We start from the raw sequence: 20,194 nt of genomic DNA, 5'->3' as shown, positions 1-20,194 counted from the left end.
CATCCATCCATTTTATTATTTGACATTATATCAATTGTTTCTAAATTACAACAACTTGAAAGTCAACATTGCGGCGGGAACGGATTGTGAGTGGGGAAGAAAAACAAAAAAAAATCTACCGTCTTTCATCAATATATCATTTTAATACAAAAACAAAAACATTTTGTTCACGTGTTGAACATTTCATAAACATTTACATAATATTTATATTTGTGTCTCGACGAGTGATAAAAGTTCACATCATTGGAACAAGCCCTGCACGCAGAATAACAGAAACGAAGATCAAAAAAAAAAAAAAAAAAGATTCAGCAAGTGTCAAACGGGTGTTACAATTGAGTTGTCATTAAAAAATTGCCAAATTTCAATTCATTTCAACATTTAAAATGATTTATTTTCGCCAACATTGTGATCAAACTACAAAAAGATGGAGTTGGCCCAACTTTCAGTCCAGTTTCAATTGCTTGTCTCAAACAAACAAACAAAAAAAACATTAGTTTTGATCCCCCCCCCTCCCCACAATTTGTATCCCAAATTCCCCGATTAAAAGGTGACATAAAACATCAACCAGTACAACCAATCAAGCGACCTATCGGAAGTGGGACAAATGACGAAGGCCAAAACGACGATTCCACATCTCCATTCCAGGACGACAAGTTAGGACACAAATAAAGAATGGCTTTCAAAATATATACAATTCGTCTTTTCTTTTTTTTCTTTTTTTAACTTATTGCTGCTGTGTGTTGTCTTTTTACATTGTTAGTTTTTTTTTTTTCTTTGTCGTTTACAAAAGGAATACAAAGTGCCCATACGTAGTACAGAGTATTTGCAGGGCAACATGAAAAGAATTACCAAGCACGTCTGAGAAAGAAAGAAAAAAAACTCTTCAAACGGATTATGATACTACTTACATATATGCATTTTGATACATACCGCACGCACAGCAGGTGTCGATCCAAAACTAACAGATTGGATTCAGGTTTGACAAAAATAAAAAATAAAAAAATAAAAACAAAAAAAAAAAGTCAAGAAAAGAAAAAAAAAAAGTTTGTCAAGGTGGCAGCAGAGTACAAGAGATAAACCAGGGCCATGTTGAAAACAAGCTGATTTCGCCACAATTCTAAGCAGATTTGTGAATAATGATGAAACTTAGTTATATTCTAATGCTAGTTGCTGCAAAACGGAAACAGATATATACTTTTTTTTTTTTTTCCCATGATGAAAGAAGAGACTTTAATCTTTCTTTTGGTAGGTTCCGTGTTTTTATAGCAATACAACACAATATTCCGTGGGCCTTGCGAAATTAGTCAAAATCCAGGAAAACAGCTGGGAGGAAAGGGGGTTGTTTTAAGTCAAAATGGCTGCCAGTCAATGAGTTAACCAGCATCAGTGAACGGGTTGCTGGTCCACTTTAGAGGTTCCACTGTACATTAAAAAAAAAAAATAAAATAAAATCAAAAAATCCTACTGTGCCCGGAGAAAAACAGAAAACGCGTTGGTGAAGCCACGTCAAAGTATAAATCAAGGTGATGTAGAAGCACTCCATGGCGGCATGCAGCAGAGAGCGTTGATTTCAAAACGTCCATATGGGAAAGCGCAAACAGATCGTGTGCTCGTTTGTGTGCTGACAATTAAAAACATGCCATTTCCTGAGAGTTATATATTAAAAAAAATGGATCCATTCAGTCTAAATGCGAGACGTTCAAATGCCTGAGAAGAATCAGGAACATATAAGAACAAAAGGCCAATAAGTGTGTGTGTTTTTTGTAGACAAAATGGCCGCCATCCCTTGTTTTGTTTTCTTACCTGCAAGTCAGGACTGTCCCTTGTTGAGCAGTGCGATGGAATCCAAGCAAAAAAAAAAAAAAGCAAAAGAGAGCTGTTCTCAATCTCCAGAGCAGGAGCGGAAAGTAACAAAGTCGTGAGGGGTTCGAGGGGGTGTGGAAAAATGATTGTTGCAGACCTGCAGTCACTCGTTAAATGATGGGTACATGGGAATATCAAAGTCGTCGCTGTTGAAGTTGCTGGGCTGCTCCAGCATGGACAACACGTCCTGAAAAAGACACACAGACAGATTGAACATCCACAGATGTTCTCGCAATTGTCCCAGCTGCCGTTTGGGACCGGAAGCCCCTCCCCCAATGAGAACAAATCACCGATACGAGCGCTTACATCATCACCACTGAGCTATATATATGACTGGATAGCCGATAGGGATGTAACGATAATGGCCGCAACATCGTCGGTGTCATGTCACGATATGTAAAAAATAAATATTTAAAAACAAAAATTGAAAATGTCAAGTTGATTTCTATTTGTGCAGTTCTAGCACCCTGTGGTGGCTAGTTTTTTAGTGCAGTTTAATTTTAACAAAGCATGTTTTGGCCCTTCTATTTAAAAGCCACGTTAATCGTCAGATGAAGGGGAACGAAATATGCTTGTGAAGCGAGTCAATATGCGGAGGAACTCAATGCGTGCGTGCATTAACAAGTATGTGCCTCAATATTAAGTCTTATTAAAGATTGTATGTTATTTATATGCATTGCTATTACGTACAAAAGCACAATATTGTGTGGTTTTTTTTTTGTATGAGCTATTTTTTTTTTGAGAACATTGTAACCTTTTATAAGTTTTTTTTGTATCACCAATCTCCCAACAATATCGTGATAATTATCGTATTGTGATGTTTGGATATGGTTTTTCCCTAATAGCCGATAGGCCAAGACTTTTGAGGTTGCAAGGCCGCCATATTGCTCCTCCCAAGAAACGTTTTTCGTCATACAATCTTATACATTTACAGTATCGAAATTGGACAACATTTGACACAGTGCTCAGTAGAAACAGCATGATTTATGGTGTTTTAAATGTATTAAAAATAAACACGAGGACTTCAGACATTTTACAACTTAAATGCATGTATAAATTATATGCTTCATGATGTTTAGTACAGGAGGAAAATTGTATATTTTATTAAAATGAAACAAGCTCGCATTGGCATGTATGGTCTATCGGCTTTCCAGTCATATATACAGGTCAGTGATCATCACTCACAGTGAACATGTCTTGCTGGTTGCCTTGCGCGTGCGGGTGCTGCTCGGCGTTGCTCTGCGAGTGCTGCTGCTGCTGCTGCTGCTGGCCCGGCCACTGGGGCCAAACTGCCTCCGTTGCCCGGGAGGGGAACTGCGACTGAGAAGCGTCTGGAGAGCGACAAGCGGGTCTTGGCTGTCAACATGACGAGTTTCTGGGAGCACAAAGTCAAAAGCGGGTTAACCTACCGTAACCGTTGGGGTTGGCGCTGGCCCGCGCGTTGATTTGTTGGTAGTTTGTGCCGCCGGTCTGGCTGGGCGCGGCGCCGGTGGGCATCTGGACAAAAGAACTTGAAGAGCCGCCGGCTCCAAATCCACCCATGGGAGCAAACGGTGGAGACATGGTCTTTGCTGCTTGGGGAGCCACCTGCTGAAAAGTGCAAAATATTTTTCTAATCAATTATTACACTAATTATTGAGGTGTCAGGCGAATAAAATTTTTAATCATAATTAACTCTTTGACTGGTAGCCATTTTGACAGAAGCAAACCCCTTCGCTCCCGGCTGTTTTCCTGAATTTTGACTGATTTTACAAGGCCCACAAAATATTGTATATATGTAAAGAAAATGTTAATATAATAAAGCATATTTGTATCTGTTTTGCATTAATTAACATTAGAATATAGCTAGGTTTCATCATTATTCACAAATCTGTTTAGAATTGTGGGGCAACATGGCCCTGGTTGATCACTTATACTCTGCTGCCAACTGCTGGCCGTTTTTGGAATTACTACCATTGCCTCACCCGTTCTCTGCAGTTGAGAGGCTGCATCAAAACCTTCTGTATGCTCAAATATATATATAAAAAACAAACAAACATAAAAATGTATAAATAAGTCTTTGGAACACTAAAAACATTTAAAATAGAACATATTTATACGTTTTTGGGAGCAAATGAGTTCATCGCATGACTTCAATAGTTAACTCACGATTAATTCCAAATTATCTGTTCTAAATGTACAATAAAATATTTTTAAGTTTTCATACTCTTATTAACGTAAAAGTGGAAGAAAACGTTAAACTAAGAGAAATATGGCTGCATCTATTAGCCATTGATGCAGTCATTTCATAATAATTCATAAAATTGAATTAAAATTAAAAATATGTACTGCACTTAAAAAAAAAAAAAAAAAAAGTGAAATTGATTTGGGTTGAGGTAATTTTTCTGCCACTAGATGGCATGATTGCATTTGTAAAACGTTGAGAGCTATCTAATGTTTAACACGACGTAACTGAAAGTGAAATTCTGTACAATTTTAATAAGTTTTAGTAAGGGGCGGTCATTAATCGCGCGTTAAAAAAAATTAGTTGTGTTAAAGGAACTTTAAATGAACTCAAAATGAATGCACTCATTTTGACAACCCTATTGTCTATAAATTGATTTGGCATTATTGACCAAGAAAATGTGCAAGTGTAATACAGTTATTTTCCATTTGGGGGTCACCGTTCCCACATTTCACACAATAATTAATATCTGTGACCAAACGAGTATGGACTCAAAACAATTTGACGTTTTTGCACAATAATTAACGGTACCTGATTATTGAACTGCGTTGCGGCACCTGCTCCGGGACCGGGCCACCCTGCCGCCGGTCCTGCGTGGAGGGGGCTGCCGGTGTTGGTGGAGGGGGTGGCGGGCTGCGGGGCTCCATTCTGACGGGACATCTGGGCCAACATCTGGCCTGCTGAGTGGGCTGCTGGCTGCGCCATCTGCGGCGCCATATTGACTGGCCTGAACCGTGCGGAAAAATGAAATCAAAGAACAAGACAAAGCATGGCAACATTTATAGCAGCCGGGAAAGTACACAGGCAACAATTGAGGCAATCGACCGCAAAGACAACAAAACGTTTTGGCCACTTGAAAACTTGAAAGCTAATGTGCTTGAAACTCTCAAGCTTTTCTTATGGACGCGCAACGAGACGCTGGCATTTCAGAGTCTCGTTAAGCTCCGATCAGCGCCACAAAAACTTGATGAATCATAAATACATATTTTAGTACAAGAAGTGACATTCTAGAAGACTGTGGTGCCCACTGCAACTTCAATATCTTTCATTAGATTAATTAAAGTGAGAAAAAAAAAAAAAAAAAGTACCTTCGCTGATGAAAATAGAACCTGAGCGTAGAACAAGAAAATGTTTCAAGGGATATTTGACTTTTTTTTTTTTTTTTTTTTTTTTTATATAATTTTCGAATTATATATTTTTTATATCCATTCTTATGTTCACTTTTAGTCATTTATTTATTTTGAATTTTGGCAGTTTTGGTCCTCCATACATCTGTGCTGAGGAAGTTGAACGACCAATCATGGCTCAGTTTACTGAGCAACCCCAGAAAACAGGTGAGCCATGATTGGCCGTTACCGACTTCCTCAGCACAGGTGATATCATCAGTCGACAACAAGTAGAAAAATTACTTTTTAAAGGTATTAATTGTACATGAGAAATAATGAAGTTATTAAATTCATTCTGGACAAAATATTAACTTTTCACTGCTGAAAATTGTTCAAAAGGTCAAGTAACCTTTAAAATGTAAAAAAAATTACATTTAAAAATATTAAAGACAAAAAATTAATTTTGTTGAAACACTATAATTATGCAAGTTCCTATTGGACCAAACAAGATTTTTATTAAATTAATATTTTAAAATATATATTTTTTTAAAAGTTTCAATATATACATTTAATGAACTCAAAATTTCTAATTAATACCGGTAATCTTTTATTTTTGTTTACAATTCTGCCAATTTTGTAAATGGGGAGCATAATAACGAATTGAAATTCGATTAATTGCACAGCCCTAATTGAGGCTCAACTGCAGATTGGTTACGGTATTTGTGGAAATACGATTGTTTCCAAGATCAGAAGCAATCTTCCACATCCAACCTGTATGCATCCGTGGCGCGCGCGGCGTTGAAGTTGTTGACAGGCGGCGGGTAGATTGGGGCTGAGGAGGGTGTCGGGGTGGCGGCTACGCCCTTGGCCTGACTGGGGCCTTGGAAAAGGGAAGAAGGGTACATGTCGGCCTTTTCAAGGCTCTTGCTGTGGTCCGGGCCGGCCGACGTCACGGGCTGCACCGGCATCTGAAGAGAACAGTATCAGCCATTATTTTCTTTTGAGGGGACGACAGCAAGCACATTAAAGTCATATTTTGTATCATTTGTCTGGCCATGCGAGCGTAGCAATTGTATTTTTAAGGAATGTGCCCATCCAGGCCGTATTTAGTTGTACCTGTGAGAGCGTGATGGGTCCTGCCTCATAGAGGCTGTCTCTGGCCCCGCCCCCTTCCAGCTCAGCCTGCTGCTGTTGCTGCTGCAATTGCCTGTGAAAGGAGGAGATGATGATGATGATGAGCGTCAAAGCGGGCTTGTTCTGAATTCCGCCACACCTGCAGCTATCTAGCCAGCGGAAAAAAAAAAAAAAAACACACAATAATAATAATAATAGTAATAATAAAAGAGGCCACCACCGGTCACCACGGCAACACCAAAAAAAGAGAGAAGGGAGAGTATTAACTTGACATTTGTTTCATGTATGCTGCTCCCATGCAAATGACACCTGAAACAGTTGGTTAGAAGTAGGGCTGGGCAATTAAATAAGTTTAATTTTGCCTTCTCACTTGCGCAAATAAAAAGTGTACTAATTAAAGTAAAACGAGTAACATGTTGTAAAGCACCCGAACGCATCAAACGTGTAACACGTGTTCGTCTGCCCTCCCTGAGCGTGTTTTAAGCTGTTTAATCACACCTCATTTGGAGCATACCGTAAAACGTAACAACAAATAGAATCAAATACAATCGAGACTTTGTTTTAAAATCACTACACGTGCTAATGCTAGCGGTCGTCGTCAATTGTCTGAATTCTGGGAGTGCTATTCCTACAAATAACGAATAACTCGTACATAAACGCTTCAGATAGGTGATTAACAAAACTCCAAGCATAATTATTTAACGTGTACTCCATAGATACACGCCACCACACTGCCCCTAAGAGGCCAAGACATGAATTGCAGGAGCAGCCTGTATTTCTCTTTGTGAATTTTGATTGCTATTATTTTACAAATATTATTATTTGACTCAGGTACGAACTTATATTCTGGCTGCTCTTTCAAGTTCTATTTAAAGTTGAGTTTTTGGTAGTTGAATAAAAATATTAAAAATAGTGGTGATTATTACTTGTTGTGTAATCGCCCAGCTCTAGTTCAAAGTTCACGAGCAACCACCTGAAACCGTATGTCATGCATTAATCGCTAACACCAGCAATGCTGTCAGGAGGAGGAGGAGGAGGAGTCAGTCAGTCGTCCAACGTGAAGAAGCCGCAACCTGCTCTCACCTGGTCGCGACTTGCCCCGGGCTAATAGCCACGGGGGGGCTGTTTGTGTTGCTCTGACCCAGGGAGGGGGGCAGCAAACCCCCTGGGGAACGGTTGGGAGTGAGGGGGTCCTGAGTCGCGTTTCTATTGGCCCCGCCCCCCCAGAGATGGGATATAGGGAGACAGGGGTCACATATGAGAGTGTACAAGGATGTGCGACTGGCCTCATGGATGAATATTCAAGATGCTGACATGTTTTGAATACATACAATTATTAATGGTGTGTTTATCACCAGCAAAAAAAAAAAAAAAAAAAAAAAAAAAAAAAAAAAAAAAAAAAAAAAAACCAAGCCTGAACTCGACAACTCACTTGACGTTGACATTTGTGCAGATGATGTATTCAATCTCCTCGGAAAATGGATTCTGGAAGGTGAAGGAGCTGGTCCTCATCCAAATCCATTCCCTGGATTTGGAGCGGAATCGGAACATGACTGAAAGTACTTGTCCCTTCAGCTTCAGCACCTGCGGACACACAAGTGACGGGAGCATGCAATGCAAGTAAGTGGCAAACGCATGACACCGCTACTGAGAGAGAGCGAGGTGGTTGCAAACATTCATACACGCTCCAAACACTGTTAGGTCACGTTTCACACATGTGACCTTGAACAAAATTACACTAAAGGACAGAACGCATTAGGACGGATGCCAGCTACTCACGCACAGTGGGTAAAATACCACCCACGGCAATAACGACACAATAAGATATCAACAGAAAAGTCCAAATATTGTGTAGATAGGGTCACGTTCAGTAAAGGCCATTGTGAAATTGATTGCGTTACTTTAACACACTTAAGACCCCGCCCCCCTCATTTAAATAACATTTCAGAGCGTGTGCAGCATGAAATAAATAAATGTGATACCAGAGCGTTTTTATTTATTATTGTATTTATTTCCACATTTGTTATACTTAGTTAAATTTTTTGAACATCTTTTTATTAATTTTTAATTTTAGTCCTCCATACAGCTGGGCTAGACTCCAGCTCACCCGCGAGCCTAATGTGGACAACCGAATGGAATTTATTTCGTACCTGTTGGAAGCTGTCCCGGAGCAAGCCCTGGTCTTCTGGATGGGCAAGTTCCAGAATATTCTTTCCCAACAGTTCCTAAAAGACGCAACAACAGATGAGCTCAGGCCACGTAATTGAGCTCCTCTATTTAGTTAATAGGTTTGAAAAAAAAAAAAAAAAAAAAAAAGTGTTATGGTGTGCGTGTGGACCTGAGGCTGGTAGCTGACGGCGGCCACACAGCGGTGGTCGACAAACGTGAATATGCCCTGGCAGTTGTGGCGCGAGATGAACTCCACTGGAACGCTGATACTGTTGACGTCCGTGTCACCTGGACAGCAGGTCACCTTTTGGAGAAAAAAAATAAAAATAAATAAAAAATACACTGACAATCGTGGAAAGCAGCATTTGAAAAGGTCACTTGTTGTATCAGCGTTTTTTTTACAAATGGTGGATAACAAAGTATTTCAACAGCCAGACAAAAAAACTGTGCAAACATCAGACTGCTGCAATAGTCTGAAGCGTGACCATGATGTAATAAATATCTTGCGCTAGATATGCTTACAGGACATAAATCTGCAATCCCAATCACATACTAAGCAGACGTGATTCCAACCTGCAGTCTGCCGATTGCAACCAGACAGTAGCGACTCCCCTGAGCGTTGTCCGCCTCATTGTCTGATAAGGACACTCCTAAAACACAAAAAGTGTGTCAGTGCAGGACGACGGAGTACAATGTACACCACAAGAAAGTATTTACAGCACATTATTTCATAGCCTTAGTTCAAAATGGATTTTTTTTAAACAAATACAAAAGGATATGCGACTACTTGGTGAGGTTTTTTTTTTTTTTCAAAATGTATTAAAAATATAAAACAGCTTTTTGCAACATGGTTGATCTCTTACACTCTGCTGTCACCTGCTGGCTGTTTTTGTAATAACTACCATTGCTTCAAGCATTGTCTTCAGTTCAGAGGCTGTATCAAAGCCTCCTGTATGCTCTAGCATTAAATAAAAAACATGAAAACCGTATAAATACATTTTTGGGACACTGGTAATAGAACGTATTTATACGTTTTTGGGAGCCAATGAGTTAAGTATGAGTTGTTTTTTTTTGTTTTTTTTAATACAATATTGTGACCTTTTTTGTCACCAACCTCCCCACAATATCGTGATAATTATCGTATCGTGACCTTCATATCGTGATAATATCGTATGGTGGTGTTTGGATATGGTTACATCAGTACTTAGTAGTCTCCGGTTCGAGTCCAGGCTCGGACCTTCCTGGGTGGAGTTTGCATGTTCTCCCCGTGCCTGCGTGGGTCTTCTCCGGGTACTCCGGTCTCCTCCCACATTCCAAAGACATGCATGGCAGGTTAATTGGGCGTTCCAAATTGTCCCTAGGTGTGCATGTGAGTGTGGATGGTTGTTCGTCTCTGTGTGCCCTGCGATTGGTTGGCAACCAGTCCAGGGTGTCCCCTGCCTACTGCCCAGAGCCAGCTGAGATAGGCGCCAGCAGCCCCCGCGACCCTTGTGAGGAATAAAGCGGTCAAGAAAATGGATGGATGGATAGTACTTAGTACTGCTCTTTGATGCAACTTTCCAAACAATTACAGCCTCAAGTCTCGTTGAATGTAACGCCACAAGCTGGGCAACATCAAATATTGACCAAGGCTGTGAATATTTGTGACACTTGATACTTTATTTTGTTTAATTTTCAGGAATCTCAAAAAATGAATACATATAGGTATTGTGCATCTAATTTTGCAGAATAAAATGAGTTGAGTCCATTTTGGAATCAAACTGAAACAAGAAAATGAAGCAGAAGTGACGCGCCAGTGAATACTTTGAATACTTGTTGTACCTGCAGGCGGCCAGGATTTGATGTACCCTGTACAGTGGACCACAACGTACTGAGGCTCGCCTTCCTTTGCTGCACCCAAACCGTTCCTAAATTTGAAGAAGCAGCAGCATTCAAACTGATCAAACCCGCCACGCTTCATTCACATTAGCACCACACTCAAGTCTTGGTTCCGATCAAATCACCTGTTTCTATTCCGAAGGAAGTTGAGTCTGTTCATGGACATGGGCTCCACCGGACACGAGCCGCACCTGCAATTAGATCCAAAATGACGAAATGGTGTATTCAGGGACACCTCTCACCGTATGTAAATCAACAAATGGGACACCTCATTCTGCATATGAACGACCGCCGGGCTCCCATCGTCATCCTGGCGGAGGACTGCTGGCTCTCCTTCTTCACCGTTCCCGTTTTCAAGTCCAACATTCGCCCTTGGAAGGAACGCAACGCAACTGGATCAGCATCCATAACCTTCCCACTTCGTGCCAAGGTTATTTAAGGGAACTAAAACTAACGGAAAACTCAAACTAAAATTCAAAAACAATTTTGTTAACGAAATAAAATAAAAACCAAAATGCTTTTCAAAAAAAAAAAAACTAACTAAAACGACATTTTGTTTACAAAACGAACTATAATTATAGCAAAAATGTCCTTCGTGTTTAGTCTTTGGTAAAATGGATGATTTTAAATGTGATCTGATATTATTTTGATATTAACAGGAATATGGACGTTTGAAAGTGTCACACAAAAGTGATGTCATCAAGCAGCAGCCAATAGAAAAGCACCTTCAGATGATGTCGCTTCCATGCTGTTTTTAAATAATGTGCACAAATACATTTTTTTTTTAAACTAATACTGAAACGAACTAAAATTAGAAATTTATTCAATAACTAAAATAAATAAAAACTAACAGAACCAGCCTGAAAACTAATTAAAAGTAACTAAATTTAAAAAAAAAACTAAAAAACAAAAACAAAAAAAAACTCAATAAAACTAAAATGAAAATTTCCAAAATTATAATAATCCTGCTTCGTGCTAAGGTTATTTTAGTTAACTAAAACTAATGAAAAAAATTAATCTAAAATTCAAATTTTTTTTTGTTAAAAACGAAAATGCTTTTTCAAAAAAAATAAAAAAAAAATAAAATAAATCTGAAACTAAAACTAGAATTATAGTAACAATGTCCTTCGTTTTCATCTTTGATAATTAATTTATTAAACGCATGAGCCTTTGGGGAAGATTTCAAATGTGATTTGAAGTCGATTTATTTTTATATTAACCGCAATAAACTAAAACTAATACTGAAACTAACTAAAACTAAGCATTTATTAATATCAAGAAAATATTCACTTTTTACAGCTGAAAGTGGCCCAATGAGTCAAGTATCGGTTTAAAACTAACTCAATTAAAAAAAAAAAAAACTCAAAAGTTAACGGAAATGAAAATGTTGAAAATGCTTGGTGCCGGGTGTCCCACCTGTGTTGTTGTTCTCGGCCGTGGACAGCTGCTCCCTCAGCTTCTCCGTGTCGTCGGGGTGCAGCTGCTCGTAGAGGGACGAGCCCAGCCAGTCGGACTGCGACTGGTTGAGGACGGGCGTCAGCGAGTCCGACACGTAGACGACGCGGCCCGTCTCGCACGACGCCACGAACAGAAAGCCGTCGGCTGCCTCCAAGATCAAGTGCTTCAGCTCCTGCAGGCAAAGTGTTTAATTCCTTTTGACTTATTATGGTAATTATCCTGGTTTTACTTGTGCTGTTTCACTTATTACATATTTCAAATGCATTTTCCCCCATTAATTTCAAAGGGGCAAAAAAGATTGGAGAACTAAGATTAAACTCGTATTTCAAGACACCATTGTACACATAAGCAGACTTTAAAATTAAGACTAACTTTTTCATCTGTATGTGGGAAAAAAAACTGCAACTAAAAAGAATCACTCTTTTTACTACAGTAAATTGAGGCTCCCGCTATTTTGTGGACTTTTGTCCAGTGATAACTACATTTTATTCTGCTTCCCATTTATTTTGGGTGTAACTTCACTTCCGGTCACTAGATGGCGCCGCGACCACATTTACTGAAATTCAAACAGAATTCGCTTCTCTCTCCCACTTCTCGCTGAATCAGTGAATGCTGGTGTCTGTCTCACTCTGCTTCATCTTCCCTCCTTCCTCTCTTTAGTCTTTCCTCTGGTCTCTTGAGATCTCCCTAATCTGTTGGGAATTTAGAGGTTTCTGGGGTTGGCGTATGATTCTGGTTTTGTAACCATGTGGGTGTCAGGTTGGCATTTAGTTGGTGCTGGATTTCACTTTTCTTTCCTTTAAGCTTTCCTCTGGTCTCCTGACCTTCAAAGGACTTCATGACTGGCGAAACTCAAGTATCCGGTTAAGGTGAAGGGTCATGGGATTTTTATGAGGTTTTAGATAACTAATGATTACAAATGTACACAAATTCACACGCACGCACGCTCACATACATATGCACAAACACATACACACAAATGTGCACATTAAAAAATAAAAAAATGATATGTTGAATCGGTAAGACTGCCGAATGAACAATTCTGAGCTCGCCACCATTTTCACAAAAGCAATCCCGTTCGCTCCCGGCTGCTTTACTGGATTTTGACTAATTTTGCAAGGCCCACAGAATAATTGTGTTCTATTGCTATAAAAACATGGAAGCTATCAAAAGAAATATTAAAGTCTCTTGTTTCATCAGGGGAAAAAAAAAGAAGAAGAGAGCTAAGTTTCATCAGTTTTCACAAATCTATTTAGAATTGTGAGTAATTGAGCTTTTTTTCAACTTGGCCCATGGTTGATCTCTTTTGCTCTGCTGCCACCTGCTGGCCGTTTGTGTAATAACTACCATTTCTACAACCGTTCTTTGCTGTTGAGAGGCTGCATCAAAGCCTTCTGTAGCATAAAAAAACAAACAAACAAGCAAAAAAAACAACGTATAAATTCGACTTTGGGACACTTAAAACATTTTTTTTTTAAACGTATTTACACGTTATTGGGAGCAAATGGGGTAATTTAAAAAAATAAATAAATAAATAAAACCCTGAAAGGTCCAAAATCTGTCCGTGCAATCGTTTAAAAAACAAAACAAAAAAACATGCTTCCCTATTTCCAGCAATACAAATCTAACGTAAACGGAATCAACCCATCACTACGATGAGTCTTCACCTGGTCGGTGAGAAAGGACGGCTTGTAGGAGCCGTCCGGGTTGGTGTTGCCGCTCCCCCTCAGCGACTTCATGTGGGACACGGCCATCCGCAGGATGGTGAGCTTGTCGGGCTTCCGCGCCAGCGCGCTGCACGTGGGCACCATGTCGGACAGCTCGGTGATGTAGGCCGTCATCTTGTTGCGCCGCCGCCGCTCGATCTCGCTGTGGTTCTCCCTGACGAGGAGGAGGAGGCGGACCGGACAGGAGGGAGGAGGGAGGGAGAGCCGGATGGGGTGGGGGAGAGTTTAGAGTTCATGTCGTCAGGAAGAAGGTGGCGATGAGATGAATAAAAATAATAATAAAAATCAAGGTGACAAAAGTGAGAGTCTGCTCTTTCAAGGCCATGTGTGTGTGACAACAGAGAGCAAGTGCAGAAAAAGAGAGCGAGAGAGGCTGAGGAGAGAAATAAAAGAGAAAAGAGAAGTGTTATCAAAGTGAAAAGTTGTTAAGTGACCAGGCACAAAAGGAAAGGAGTTTAGGAGAAACGAAGCGCAACATTGCCAGGCTTGAAATTTCCTTCACGACGATCCCGTCGAGTGAGCTTGCGGTCCCGACAAAAAGCGTTAGGAATCAGGAGACGACTTGATAAAATCGTCAGTGCATTCAATTTCAATCGGGACATGTTGACAAGCAGAGGGAGGAGCCTTCCGCCATACCTGGCCACTTTTTCCTTATCTGCAAAACTTTGATCCTCTTCCAAAAACCTGGAAACGAGACCAACCCGCTAAAATACACCAAAAAAAAAAAATTGTACTTGGTCACTTCTCTAAACACAAGGTCCATCCATTTCCAGACACTCAAACAAGGGCTGCTCGCTTATGGGAAAAATAATAATGATCATGATTATTTTGGCAATAATTGAAATTACGATAATTCAAACAATGATTATTTTTTTGGGTACAAAACATGAAAATGTTTAAGCATTTAGAAATCTTAAGACCAATTAAAAAAAACAGCAAAAAAAACAACAACTATAATTAAACTAAACTAAAAAACTATAATTATGTAAGTTCCAGTGGCGAGCGGTCATAATAAGCTATTATTAAACAATTGTTTACTCTATGACAACCAATTAAGTTTACATGTCAAGATCGCGCGGAGAGAAAAAACAACAACAAAAACAACAACAACAATGGATATATATTTTTTTTTCTTCACATCAGTTGAGTAAATCTCACGTGGGAAGGTGCCTTCTCATATTTTGCCAAGCAAGCAACAAGCACTTGGAAGTTGTGGCGTCCTCATAATCCTCCAAATGTTACCAAGTGAGGTCGATTTCATAATCGCCTTTATGTATTTTTTTTAGGCAATGAATACTTTCATAATCAACCAGGATGATTCTTTGGCAACAGCACATACGTGAAACCAAGGATGTTCACCTGTTTCAAAGCCACCTGCTGCCAGGAAAAGTAATGAAAAATAATTCTAACTACAAATATCCACTTGAAATATTGTTAGCATTGAAAATTTGGGTTGAACTCCAAATGATAATTAACACATTTCAACTATGGAGGTTCCCACTAACTAGATGAATTTTAAAAAAAGGTGCAAGAAAAGGAAAAGAACAGGGAGCAAGGACGGCTTTTGTTAATGAGAATGCAACACAAGCGCACCGAATCCCGATCAACCTACCTAGCAAAGCGCTCTTTGTCGTTGGATCCTCCTGTGTCGTCATCACACCTGATTAAAAAAAAAAGAAAGAACACGTCAGATGAAAGATGTTGGCGCGGAAGCACACAAAGCGACATACGAGATGATAAGACTCGAGTACCTGAACAACTTGTTTCCTTCGTCGTCATCAAAATCAGAGCTGCAATCCCAAGTAGGAGACGAGTAAAATGGCAGCAATGCGTTAAAAAAAACAAAACAAGTGAAACACTTACGGTGCTCGTCTCTTGCTCCCTTTTGGGACGACAGCCCCGCCGCTTGCTTGGGCCCCGCTTGCCCCCAGACCTAGATCTGGCTCCGATAAATCTATGAGGAAAACAAAATGGACAACGTGGCAAAAAATAAATAAATAAATGGCAGGTTAATTCCAATAGTGCCTCCAGCATTTGACATACATCGAGAGAAAACTAATAGAAGAGAGTGACGATATTTCGATATTCCTATAAATCGTGATACATTGTCTCCCGATAGATTGATACGCCTACGCAAGTATCGCAATATTTGTAATTAATATACAGCCATAGAACCATATAACTGCTCCATTGTTCATGACTTACTGAGCAATTACTTGGCGGGCCACTAGGGGGAGCGCCTCATAAGAGTGGCAGGGAAATGGACGGAAGTTTTCAGGCGAAGAAGACTCATCAACTGACTTTTACTTTTGGAAGACATTTATCTGTCCAGCAACTGATTGTTTCAACTTTTTGAAGTACACAATTTCGGAGGAATATTATTGACTTAATTGGATTTAATATTTACATTTTTTTTTTTTTTTTTTTTTAATACACTAAAGTACTCACTGTGAAGGAGACACCAGTTTTAATATTGTGTTTCAGTGTTGGTACAAAAAGAAACTATTGTCTCATTTAAAAAAAACATCAATTTATGTCTTGAGTAGTTTGATCATAGATTATCGTGGATTTATGACCTGACCAATATATCGATAATCATGGTATTGTGAGCCTTGTATCGCATATTGTATCATATCGTGAGGTACCCAGAGGTTTCCCACCCCTAGTTGGTCATATTCAGCAAAGTTCTTGAACATCTGTATTTGTGCCTATGGTTGGTAGGATCACATCAAACTTTTCCAGAGAAATCTGTGGATTCGAAAGGATGGCCAAACTCCATGGCCACCTTGTTCACCTGGACTTCTTTCGACAAGGCCCCGTTAACGATCTCTTATATCCGACAAAAATGCAGTGATGCTGAAACATGGCACAAAATTGACTATGGTAATTGATGCAGTAGTCCCCTCACTTTGTATTTATCTCATAGATTTGCATTTATAATATATTGAGTCGAGTTGTAAATGTGGCCATCGTGTAATTAATGAATCATTGCAACAATATTCACACAAATATCGGGACAAGGGACACTATACTCATCTTTTGGCCTCTCAACAGTAAGCACCACGATGGATTTGAAACGAAACAAACTAGATTGTTCTTTACAAAGTCTGCAGTTTTGAGCACATCTGACGTCATTACACATTCAAATCCATTATGGTGACGTTTGGCGTCCCAAAAAATGACATCACAGCATTACACGAGCTTCGCTCGACAAGCCATTGTTAAATGTAACTGCCTACGTCATTTTTTGAACGTTTATGGAAAACAAGAGTCGGTCCACTACTTGCCCCGATTCAACCTTAATTTCTACGACCTGGCTGATGAGAATATGCAAACATGTACATAAAAAAAAAATAAGACACACATACACTTTTAGCATGCACATTGGTGTTTGTCGACTGCAAATTAAGTGACTTGAGCAATTGTGCAATTAGGTGCTGTGACTTGTGCAACTCCCCTCCTTTCTCCTCTCAGTACTTAGCTTAGCTACGAAGCTAACTTTAGCCGCCGCTGTCACGCTATCTTGAGCAAAAGTGTTCGACTTAACTATTCGGCACCAAAACGAGCAGTAAACGACAAGCAGCAACATCCGCCCATGCCGGTAAGAATTTCCAGGTGACTTTTGTGGCACTTTACCTTGGTTTGACGATGACATGTCCGTGTGGAACAACATAAACAAACTACAGTACTTCGGGGGGGAGAAGAAAAACTGGACTCAAATCCCCCCACCGCTCCTCCCTCCCCTCCCACCTAAGCTACACGCTAACTAGCACTGCGTCCAAGTCCGCACTGGCACGTCTTTTTAATGGGCAACGTAACAACTCCGAGCCATGCCGAGCGCGTTTTGAAGCAGCCCTCTAAAGTTCGCGGGCAAAAAAAAAATATAAACACCGGAACGCGGATTGAGGCGTTTTCCCCCGTTTTGCGTCGGCTTTCAATAGCACTCCTGACTTCAAGATGGCGCTCCTAGCTTAGCGAGCTACAAGCACAGTTGTTTTGTTTTCCGCTCCTCCCATTGGACGCCGGGCCAGTCAGCTACGCGTGACGTCACACGTCGGGAACTCCGTGCTGAGCTGAGCCCCGCCCCTCCAGCGCCAGGCACATAGATGATAAAATCACATCTAATTTGCAAACAAAACAACAAAATGGGCAGTTATTTTCAACTATTTGTGACAACGGTGCTTGTGGAATGCACATTTATCGTTACAGCTTTCACCCCCCTTTCCTTTCCCCTTAAAATTCGACACACAACCGAGAATGACCACGTTAAGAAATTCAATGCCTCGAGGTACATATTATAATACCATGAATCCGTTCCATCCTCTTCAAAAAAGTATAATTTATTTTGTTTTTAACGGGAAAAATAACACTGACATAGTGAAATAGAATGTAAAAGCCACTTTTTTTCTTTTTCCCCAGCAGCCCCTGCTTGTTTAATGTTACCAAATAATGGTGAGCATCGTTTGACTATCTGAACACAAACTGGCGCAACATACCAGAACATACTCACACTAAATATTAGGGATGTAACGATATCCAAACATCACAATACGATATTAGCACGATATGAAGGTCACGATACGTTAATTATCACGATATTGTGGGGATATTGGTGATACAAAAAAAGTTAAAAAAAGAGCTTACACTAAAATATATATATAAAACTATATAAATATCTATTTTGAGGCACTTACTTGCTAATACAAGAAGACATCGAGTTCCTCCACATATTGACTCGGTTCACAACCAAATTACGTTCCCCTTCATCTGACCACTATTGTGGTTTTTAAACTTTTATTGTGGGTTTTAAACTTAGAAGGGCCAAAATATGCCTTGTGAAAATTAAACTGCACTAAAGAAACTAGCCACCAGAGTGTACCTCAACTGCACAAATGGAAATCAACCTGCTTTTCTTTTCTTTTTTTTTAACAAATGTGCTGCTTTCAATATGACTATGACGATATATTGTGGTACAGTTTCAATATCGCAATATCACGATATTACTGTTTTCGTTACATCCCTAATAAATATATGCAATGTGATGTCACACAGAATTGGACCTGAGAAGAAAAGAACTCCCTCTCTCTGAGACTTTGGAAAAAGGAAGAATTTAAACAATGGAGGCTGAACATAAAATCATAACGAGCCTGAAACAAATGAATGCACATGACATCATTCTCCATGGAATATATAGAACTTAGAAATCAACCTTTATTTTAGTGCGTTACTTCTAGTGCTTCATCAAGAAAGACTACAAGACATCCGAGTTTGTCGCTGTGATTTGTAATCTTTTGTATTTATTATTAATAACAATACTTCTGCGTCATTTAACAAAACAAAACAAAAAACAAAAAAACATTGTAATGTGGACCCAGCTGTTGTTTCTGCGTGACTGGGGGATGAAGAAGTTGAAGAAAGAAAGCTTGCTGGTTGGTCGGTTGAGGTGAATTGGAAAGGAAAGAAGAGGAAGAAAAGGTAGGTGGCGGTGGTGGAAAGTGAGTGATGAGGGAAGACATGCTGCTTTTGTGATGTGTAAGGGAGGCAGAGACAGAGAAGAACGGGACAAGCTGAGAGGAGAGGGAATGTCCCATCAATTACAAATAAGGCACTTGACAAAACTTTAAAGCATAATAAAACACAACTTCCTGGCAACATCAAATATCACACTTCATCACTCTTCATGTACAAAATTTCGGCCCGGGTTCATTAACATTATACCCAAGCAACTCGGCAGTGGTCTCGAAAATGAGGAAGGTTCCACTCGTTCCAGTAAATAACAGGGAAAAAAAAAACGAGACAAACATTCAAAGCTGTGGTTCCGCCAACGGCTCGGATTTCAAACAGCGCTCGGCATGCTGTCTTCCCGCAAATATTTCAGATGCATTGACTATGACAAAGTTAAGCTAGGAGGGGCAACGTTATAAGCGACTGCATGTGTGGGAAACAAGATTCTGGCACATTGGGCTGCTTAAGTCTGCTGTTCATATCGCCGTACAATTACGACCAAAAGGAAAGGAAACCCCATGAAAATTGGTTGAAAAATGAGAAAGTAACGACTTAATCTAGATGGGAAAGTCGCCCCTACCAACATGGCCGCCAAAAATTCTTTACTGATAGCACATTTTGGCAAAAGGAAACCCCATGAAAATTGGTTGAGAAATGAGCAAGTAACTACTACTCTAGATGGGAAAGTTGCCCCTACCAATATGGCCGCCAGAAAAGTATATTGATACCACATGTTTTGGCAATGACAAAAAAAAAGGCAACCCCATGAAAATAGGTTGAGAAATGAGCAAGTAACAACTTACTCTAGATGGGAAAGTCGCCCCTACCAACATGGCCGCCAGAAATTCTTTACTGATGGCATGTTTTGGCAATGACAAAAAAAAGGAAACCCCATGAAAATTAGTTGAGAAATGAGCAAGTAACTACTAAAAGTTGCCCCTACCAACATGGCCGCCACAACGCACAGCCATTCGCCGGACTGCAACAGCGTGCTGTCGTATTTACTCTTCATATATGTGGGTCGAGCTGGTTATTATTATTTTTGGATGCTTGTAAATATTCTCATTAATTCTCAGGGCATGGGATGGATGTTCTGGTTTCGCGTCTCACCCGAGCAGGCGTCATCAGTT

General features: G+C 39.9%; 1 protein-coding gene across 4 annotated transcripts; it reads right to left on the bottom strand.

The window, feature by feature from the left end:
- Nucleotides 1-123: 123 nt before the first annotated feature.
- On the bottom strand, nucleotides 124-17,530 carry arnt (aryl hydrocarbon receptor nuclear translocator). 4 transcript variants are annotated; one of them, XM_077526085.1, is made up of 22 exons: nucleotides 17,196-17,530; nucleotides 15,423-15,513; nucleotides 15,311-15,349; nucleotides 15,172-15,219; nucleotides 13,500-13,713; nucleotides 11,791-12,004; nucleotides 10,643-10,745; nucleotides 10,500-10,565; nucleotides 10,318-10,403; nucleotides 9,070-9,146; nucleotides 8,666-8,800; nucleotides 8,478-8,552; nucleotides 7,760-7,911; nucleotides 7,411-7,533; nucleotides 6,310-6,400; nucleotides 5,965-6,161; nucleotides 4,619-4,814; nucleotides 3,273-3,453; nucleotides 3,049-3,194; nucleotides 1,961-2,050; nucleotides 1,804-1,822; nucleotides 124-1,707 (listed from the first exon to the last, which is right to left on the bottom strand). In XM_077526085.1, the coding sequence occupies exons 1-20, from the start codon at nucleotides 17,230-17,232 to the stop codon at nucleotides 1,967-1,969; spliced, it is 2,355 nt and encodes a 784-aa protein (XP_077382211.1). In that variant the 5' UTR covers nucleotides 17,233-17,530; the 3' UTR covers nucleotides 124-1,707; nucleotides 1,804-1,822; nucleotides 1,961-1,966. The 4 variants fall into 4 exon arrangements, with proteins under 4 accessions (XP_077382211.1, XP_077382212.1, XP_077382213.1 ...); XM_077526086.1 differs by lacking the exon at nucleotides 124-1,707 and having other exon boundaries at nucleotides 1,815-2,050; nucleotides 3,273-3,450; XM_077526087.1 differs by lacking the exons at nucleotides 124-1,707; nucleotides 7,411-7,533 and having other exon boundaries at nucleotides 1,815-2,050.
- Between the last annotated feature and the right edge of the window lie 2,664 nt (nucleotides 17,531-20,194).

The sequence above is a fragment of the Festucalex cinctus genome, chromosome 7 (assembly GCF_051991245.1).
Source record: "Festucalex cinctus isolate MCC-2025b chromosome 7, RoL_Fcin_1.0, whole genome shotgun sequence".
In the NCBI taxonomy this organism is placed as follows: Eukaryota; Metazoa; Chordata; class Actinopteri; order Syngnathiformes; family Syngnathidae; genus Festucalex; species Festucalex cinctus.
Note: the sequence above shows the minus strand (reverse complement) of the source record. Positions and strands in the feature narration are given on the sequence as shown.